Below are 8,239 nucleotides of genomic sequence, written 5' to 3' on the forward strand. Positions count from 1 at the left end.
AAAAAGGAGAAACTGTGGAATAACTTGACGAGAAGAAAAAGAAAAACATTTCAAGAACCAAGGCATTAAAACGATAGGTTTTGTATTAATTTGTAGGCACTAAAATATAAATATTCAATGTATTATATGAGTTTGTAATGATTTAACAGCCTCATGACACAAAAAAGCATTTACAATAAATGACATAACACATAAAACATTCAAGAACCAAGGCATTAAAACGATAGGTTTATTGCACGAGCTACGAGTTCGTAATCACAGTTTTTCCTTCATAATCATTTTGCCTTGCTCGTAGACTAGAAGAAATGAGATTTAGATGACGTCATACGCAACCCGGCTGCAAGATTTTCTTCATGGATGTCGATCTTGACCCATAATTTCCTGAAAAGGGACCATTAAACGGATTCAAGTAGTCAAGTTGGTAAGTGGAACCGAAGTTGTTAAGCATGTAGCTAATTTTGGACTATAGAGTCTAAATGCATCGGATAGACTATGCATCCGGTAAAATATCAAAATTACTAATTAGGGATTAAGTTTGGCCAAGTTTTGTGTAATGTTTCTTTACACAAATGCGTGAACACTCAAGCGTATAGGGCTGTTCTGTCTTTAAAGAGAGAGCCGACCCTACCCAAATCAGAGGCTAACGAACGAAAGAGACAGAAAAATTCGGTCTAGTCTATACCCAAATCAGACAGAAAGTTCGGTCTAGGCCTAGACAATAGTTAGATGATTAGAGGTCTATATTCCAGTAAATAAGTAAACAAAGAAGACAACGTGTCTCATTTACCAAAATAATAGTCTACTTCCTTAATAATAATTAACTTTTCTACACAGACTAGAGGTCTACCAACGTTGAGTTGATAATGCATTGATATGATTTTTAAGCCATTGTTAAATTTTAAAAATGAGCTTACCGAGAATGATGCACAGCAGACCGACAATCACAAAGATCACCCTAAAACGTTTCCAAATAGTCATGACTGATGCCCAGTTCATTATTGGTCTTCTTCTAAACCACAAATTAGTCCTTGTCTTGCCGCCGTGTGAATATGGAGGCGATTCAGAAAGGCCTTTGCCTGATTTGGAAGTGCCCAACTGATCGTGTGAACTATGCGGCCTAGTCCCATGCGAGTGACGTGTTGAGCTGCCAGACCCCCGTGAGTCGTCAGGAGCGGTGGTGCCGGGCATGCCAAGGGGCTTTGTAGCTCACCTAAGGAACGGCAAACAGGGATAACCGGTCATACGTCATCTAATCAATTCAGCAAACAATCGTGTCGTTCAAAGTCCATTTTAGATATCCTTTTACCTCCATCTTTTAGAAGCAACCTATTACTGAATCAATTCTACATGTATTTGATTATGTGCTTCGTCGGAGTAGGAGTAGAAGTCGGCCACCACCACATAGTTAATGCACACGTAGAATGGGTACGCTCCAATTACGCCCACGGTGCACGCACGGTACGGCCACGGCCACATGCATAGCACAGCTGTCGATTGTCGGCTACAGCCGGTACATGGCTCGTCACATCAAATTCAAACATTGCGTGCGCGTTCTCACTTACGAACGTATACGCAAATAATGATGTCGTGTCGTAGGTCGCTAGCCACACAAAACACGGGCTGATATGAGGGTCGCTATTCATAATATGAAATGAGGGTCGCTATTCATAATAGGAGTAGAGGGTCGCTATTCATTGTACATGGTATTACATTTAATTAATAATCATTATTGCCAATTTTTATATTGCATTGAGGTGCCGTGTAGATGTTTTACTTAAAATTGCACACTTGTTTATTATATGTATTTTATAATAATTTATAATATAACAAATTTAATACCAATTGAATTTGACTGGATATATATAGATCTATATATATATATTTTTTTTTTTTTTTTTTTTTTTTTTTAATACGGATAATGCATTATACCACCACTCAATTTGGGTTTACTGTCTCTCTAGCTCTTTCTTTCAAAATCTTTCTCAATTTTAATTGTTGGACAATACGTTGATGTCAGTTGATATATGATTATTGGTCCTGTGAAGTGCTATGTACCTTTTAATTATGTTTAAATGTGATTGCTCTTGAGTGTTTTTGTTTTTCTTCTTTTCATGTTTATGTATTTAAAGTGTCAATTTATACAGTTTTATTGTACAAAGTATATATACAAACTATATTGTGAACCATTTATATGCCTACCTTTTTTACTGTATGAAATCCAACTTATGGTTGCAATAAATGAATGATTTAATAATTATAATACAAAATGAGTGTCGCTATCCTTTTCATCCCTGGTGCATACCTCATCTTTAAAGGTGTAAGAAGTGCCCCATTTTCACCTCTGATAATTAACATTATCTTTTTCTTTTCTAATAAAACATTATTAGTGTCTTAACCCTTTCCATAAGTGTCCCCTTTTCATCTCATCATCAAACGTGCCCCTAGTTTCAAGAGACTAAGAGCGATTTCCCCCAATGCTCGCTCGAAACGCTCGCTCGTAGTTATAGGTGTTGAAATTATGTAACTTATCAAAGGTCTTTTCAGTCTTCCGTTATGAGAATGTGCTTATAACTCCATCAGGATTAGGTTTTTCCTCTTTATAAGGTGTCATTTTTCGCGCTGCGACCTCACAAATCTTAAAGATTTTCCTCGCTCGCTTTGCTCCCTCGCAAATAAATTTTCAGACCATCACACCCAACTGCAAAGTTTGATGCTTAAGCAATACGGAAACGAATATTGAAATCATCCCCAATAATGTGATCACAATATAAGGGTATATACCCATGTCTAAAAAATTGTATATTCTCGCTTTGAGCTTTCTCCTTGAAGGTGCCCTTTTTTTCTCCAGAAAGTGCCCTTTTTGTCGGTCGCTAGGCCGCCTCTGGGCAAAACGTTATGTTTAATTGATGTACAGATAAAATAACTCGAACTACGTGATAGAGTACATTTTCCTCTTTCTGTAGCTGCTTTTTTATTCCTCTGTTTGAACTTTTAACACAACCGTCATTTCGTGAAAACACAAATTACGTAGAACGCTTTGATTTTGTTTTCACGAAGTGACGGCTCGTATATAGCCGAGCGCGTATATGGGATTTTTATTGTGTGAAGCAATTTCATGATAATCAACAATGGCAGTAGTGAAGTATGGTACATGTCAGGCGCGGATCCCGGATTTTCCAATAAGGGGGGGGGGGGGGGGGGGGGGGGGGGCGGAAATTTGAAAATTGCGCAGACCGTTTTTCAACTCAACATACCAATACTGACAAGGTCATATTAGAAGCACCATACCGGTAATTTTGTTTGACATTTTCATCGGTGGGGGGGGGGGGGGGCTGAAGCATCTTGCCCGAAAAGGTAATTTTCTGGATTCACAATTTGGCTAGTGAGCGAAGAGAGCGAGCAAAAATTTGAGGATAATATGTATTTTGTGAAAGTGTTATTTATCACCAAAATATACGAAAAAATTCATATTCGGGCAGCTCGCTGTTCCCCTCCCCCCCCCCCCCCCCCCCATTACGCGCGAAGCGCAGAAGCTTTAATGTTTCATGAAATTATTAGAGAAAGAAGAGGATTCGTTGTACCATTCTCGACTCCTAATCCTTGTCTGAATTTAGTTCCTCCCCCCCCCCCTGCTCTCCCCCCCCCTCCCGCGTGAAGCGCGGACGTTTTGACTTTTCATTAATTGATATTAGAAAAGAAAAAAGATTTGTTGTACCATTCTCGACTCTTATTCCTTGTCTGAATTCAGTTTTCCCCCTCCCGCGCGAAGCGCTGAAGTATTGACCTTTCATAGTTTAATGAAATTATTAGAGAAAGAAGATAATTCGTTGTTCCATTCTCGACCCTCAATCCTTCTCTGAATTCAGATTCCCCCCTCCAGCGCAAAGCGCAGAAGCTTAACGTTTCATTAAATTATTAGACAAAGAAGACGATTCGTTGTACCGTTCTCGATTCTTAATCATTGTGTGAATTCAGTTTCCATACCCCCCCCCCTCCCGCGCGAATCGCGGAAGCTTTGACGTTTCATTAAATCATTAGAGAAAGAGTACCGTTCTCGACTCTTAATCCTTGTCTGAATTGAGTTCCTCCCCCCCCCCCCCTCTCTCTCTCTCTCGCGCGTAGCGCAGAAGCTTTGACGATTCATTGAATTATTAGAGAAAGAAGATGATTTTTGTACCATTCTCGACTCTTATTCCTTGTCTGAATTCAGTTTTCCCCCTCCCGCGCGAAGCGCGGAAGCTTTGACCTTTCATAGTTTAATGAAATTATTAGAGAAAGAAGATAATGCGTTGTACCGTTCTCGATTCCTAATCATTGTCTGAATTCAGTTTCTATACCCCCTCCCGCGCAAAGCGCGGAAGCTTTGACGTTTCATTAAATCCTTAAAGAAAGAGTACCGTTCTCGACTCTTAATCCTTGTCTGAATTGAGTTCCCCCCCCTCTCTTGCGTGAAGCGCAAAAGCTTAACGTTTCATTAAATTATTAGAGAAAGAAGACGATTCGTTGTACCGTTCTCGGTTGTTAATCATTGTCTGAATTCAGTTTTCTCCCTCCGCGCGAAGCGCGGAAGCTTTGACGTTTCATTGAATTATTAGAGAAAAAAGATGATTCGTTGTCCCATTCTCGATTCTTGATCCTTGTTTGAATTCATTTTCCTCCTTCCGCGCGAGGCGCGGAAGCTTTGACCTTTCATAGTTTAATGAAATTATTAGAGAAAGAAGATAATTCGTTGTTCCATTCCGACTCTTAATCCTTCTCTGAATTAAGTTTCCCCCTCCAGCGCAAAGCGCAGAAGCTTAACGTTTCATTAAATTATTAAAGAAAGAAGATGATTTGTTGTACCGTATTAGACTTGTCAAAAAATGTTTCTTTGTCTGCTCCTTTTTTCGTCCTATGTCCTCTTACTGCCCCTACCGCCCCTAGCTGCGCATGCTTTAAAGGGGAAAATGAAACAATCATGATTGTGAGAGCATACAATAATTATTAGGTCAGTAGAAATGAAAGGGGAAAAAAAGATCTATTTATACACCAACCATGAAATAATCGCGACCGGGAGCGTCATATCTTAGTTTTGTGTTATCGGGCGAGGGCCGGGGCGTAGCGACCAAGCGAGATTTTGCAATGTAGAATGCTGAAATTATGCATTCTAGAAAATCCTTTAGTCCAACATGTACGTTCTTTCCGCTACATGTATATTTCTTTCTAGCTATATATCTAAATTCCCGGGGGGACGTGTCCCTCTATCGGGCCCAGGATCGCCGCCGCTGTCCATTATCACTACCAACATGAGTTCAAATATAAGCACAAGCAAGTTGGTATGAGCTGAATCCAAATGAAGGGCAAAATAAGAGTTGTGAAGCGGCCCTACCGTTAATTTAAAATTTGACTCTTTATAGAGTCTATTTGAAAGACATCCAAAATATTGTGCCCTTTTCAATTTTTATCAAAAAGCAGGGGCTGTTTGTAACGTTTAACTTTGAGTCCGTGGCTCGAGATTTTATGCAGCCGGCCCGGCCCCCTCTATTCAATAACGTTTCCCAAGCCTTCTGGAATGACCCCAAATCTCCCGATTACAGTTTTTCCCTTATTCGTCGTTACTGTTACTTAGCGCCGTTTCCTTGTCTTTCCCCCTTTCTCACCCGACTTTTCTCTTCCCCTTCCCACCCCCCCCCCCCCCACCCACTCAGTGTTATCTAGCTAGGGTACGCGCATCATGACTATGTTCCCTCTCTTAGTTTGAAAGCACCCCTTTATCTTCGGTGTGTAAAGTCAGTGCGGGCCGGACTTGTGTGTATTACAGGCCGGACTTTGTTGTGTGAAAAGTAACCCTTTATCGGAAATTTGAGGAACACAAAATCGGTCCCTCCGACCCCGGAGTGGGAGTGAGGTTGGGGGGGGGGGGTATATCTTCTTCTTTTTTTCTTTCTCTCTCTCTTCTTTCTTTTCTCTTCTCTTTTCTTTTCTCTTCTCCTTTCTTTTCTCTTCTTCTTTTTTTTTTCTTCTCTTCTCCTTTCTTTTTTTCTCTTTTTTTTTGCGCCGCCAATGGGGGGGGGGGGGGGGGGGGGGGCCGCGGCCGTTTCCCCCCTGGATCCGCCACTGCATGTGGAAAGATCTTTTGCAATACGTCTAGAGGATAAACTCATGACAATTGACAATTTGTCATGAATCATTGTTTTTAAGCTTACCATTATAATTATGCATCTGGCTCGAATTTTGCTTAGGTATTTGGTAATGGATGATTTACATGGTAAACATGAACTTGTGTCCTATTCATTCAAGTCTAATGGTCTAATGTTTTCTGACTGTTTTCAAGACAATATCTTTCTTGTCGATCATAGTCCTATGTAGCTTGATATCTCATGGATCTTGAGGGAAAAGCATTCCAAGCAACGATTTCTGAATTGTAGCGACAATCGTTCGCCTTTGCTGCTCTTCAATAATACAATGACAAGCAGTATTAATTAATTTTCAAGGACTCATGATAAATTCGTTCATACTTGATAATCCTGATTATAACCGACTTGTTTTAGTCATTGACATTACTTTTGAAATTATTTTGTATTATTCGTTTTTTAAATATCATATTCCTTTCTTTTGTTGATGTTTTGTTTCTATTTATCAAGCTTTTCCCTTTCATAAATAAGGCAACATTGGGGTTTAATGTATATACAGTTGTGTTTTGATATGTTTGCCTTTGTATCAGGGCTCAAATTAATTTTTTGTCCACGGGGGCTCTTCCCAAAAAAAAAAGAGCCCCCGTGAGCCTTCTCACGGCGAGGCGATTTTTTGTTGTTGCTATTTTGAACCCCCGTTAGTGATGATTTCCTGGCATCTACTGACATCTAATACTGTGTAGGTCTGGACACATGATTTTGGACACATGATTTTGTATGTTTGTTTGTTGATTTTTGTTTGTTTTCTAGCATGCTTCAACAAAGTTTTGTGTGTTTTTTTTTTTTTACTAATCATAATTATGTTACGTCAGGATATTATTTCAATCAGTGTGAATTTGAATTAGATTTTTCTTTTTTAGATAACAAATTAATAGATTAAAGGAACACCGAATTTCCCCCATCATTGGTAATTTCTTGCCATAACTTTAATTGCCCGTTGCATGATTGGATGTTTTGCCCCCCCCCCCCCCTCAACCAAGGTCCATACATCGAGATTACTAAATACAATTCTAAGAAAGAAAGGAAGAAAGAAAGACTCGTTAAAAAAGAATGATAACATTCTTCAACTTTGCCGATTATTTTTTTTGTTTTTTAACTCACAAATCCATAAAAGGGAAAGAAAAAAAATCTTCATCTTCAAATCGAAGATTTTTTTTTTCTCACTTTGCTACCAATTACAAACAGCTCTCAAAATTCTTAGAAAGAAAATAAGGGAGGGGGAAGAAACGAAGTAAGTACAAAATCTCTTTGCCGACAGGCACTTTAATTGCTGACAATTGAGGCTTATAATTACGGACTTTAAAGAAAGCCTGAAAGGTCCCGGGAAAGGTAGAAAGAATGAAAGGGGAAAAAAATCTTCAACTGTACATGTATATGTCGACAAGGCTCATCAAATTCCTTCCCGTGAATATGCAAACACATGCAAGGCTGATTCACATCCCATCGCACACTATATAGATTATATCAATAAAGTGCCACACCTTCGAGCCCATAACATTTGATCTTTCAGCTATAAATGACATCTTTTTCATTGAACAAAAGATTGTCAAAAACTGCACCCGTCGAGTTGACCTCCAACCCCGAACCCCGTCAAATAGTTTCCTAAATCACGTTAATTATCATTTCACCCCATCTAGCCTAAGTACCAAAAATTAAATCAAAACGAAATATAACTGTATCACAGAACTGTATCAAATTTCCCCTAAAAACCCGACCAATTCAAGACTAAAATTTGTCAGGAGTAAGAAACTGGTGTATATATGGACAGAATTAAGTGACAGAATTTCGTAACTAGGCCACTTTCCACTTTTTAAACAAGTGATATATTGCTTGCTAACAATGTTCACGTTCATGTTCATCTTTCATTAATAAATTAACTACACGAAGTTTTCCTCGTATTCTTTTGTTATTATCATTATATTTTATTATTATTATCCTTATTATATAAAGCCAACTGACTGTAGATCGCATGGTTCACGATTAGCGTCCCACCACCATACTAATGTCCTTTGGCAAGACATCAATCTATATTTGCTGCTCTCCACCCAGGTAAATCATGGGTAACC

The 8,239-nt window shown here is 39.0% G+C and overlaps 1 protein-coding gene across 1 annotated transcript in view; it reads right to left on the minus strand.

The window, feature by feature from the left end:
* Positions 1–1,348, minus strand: part of LOC753648 (UDP-glucuronic acid decarboxylase 1) — a 39,049-nt gene extending 37,701 nt beyond the window's left edge. Inside the window, 1 exon segment of the mRNA XM_030981539.1 lies at positions 915–1,348. Coding sequence (XP_030837399.1) covers positions 915–1,188 — 274 coding nt within the window. The 5' untranslated portion in view covers positions 1,189–1,348.
* Between the last annotated feature and the right edge of the window lie 6,891 nt (positions 1,349–8,239).

Source organism: Strongylocentrotus purpuratus, unplaced genomic scaffold, assembly GCF_000002235.5.
Source record: "Strongylocentrotus purpuratus isolate Spur 01 unplaced genomic scaffold, Spur_5.0 spur5_scaffold_12, whole genome shotgun sequence".
In the NCBI taxonomy this organism is placed as follows: domain Eukaryota; kingdom Metazoa; phylum Echinodermata; class Echinoidea; order Camarodonta; family Strongylocentrotidae; genus Strongylocentrotus; species Strongylocentrotus purpuratus.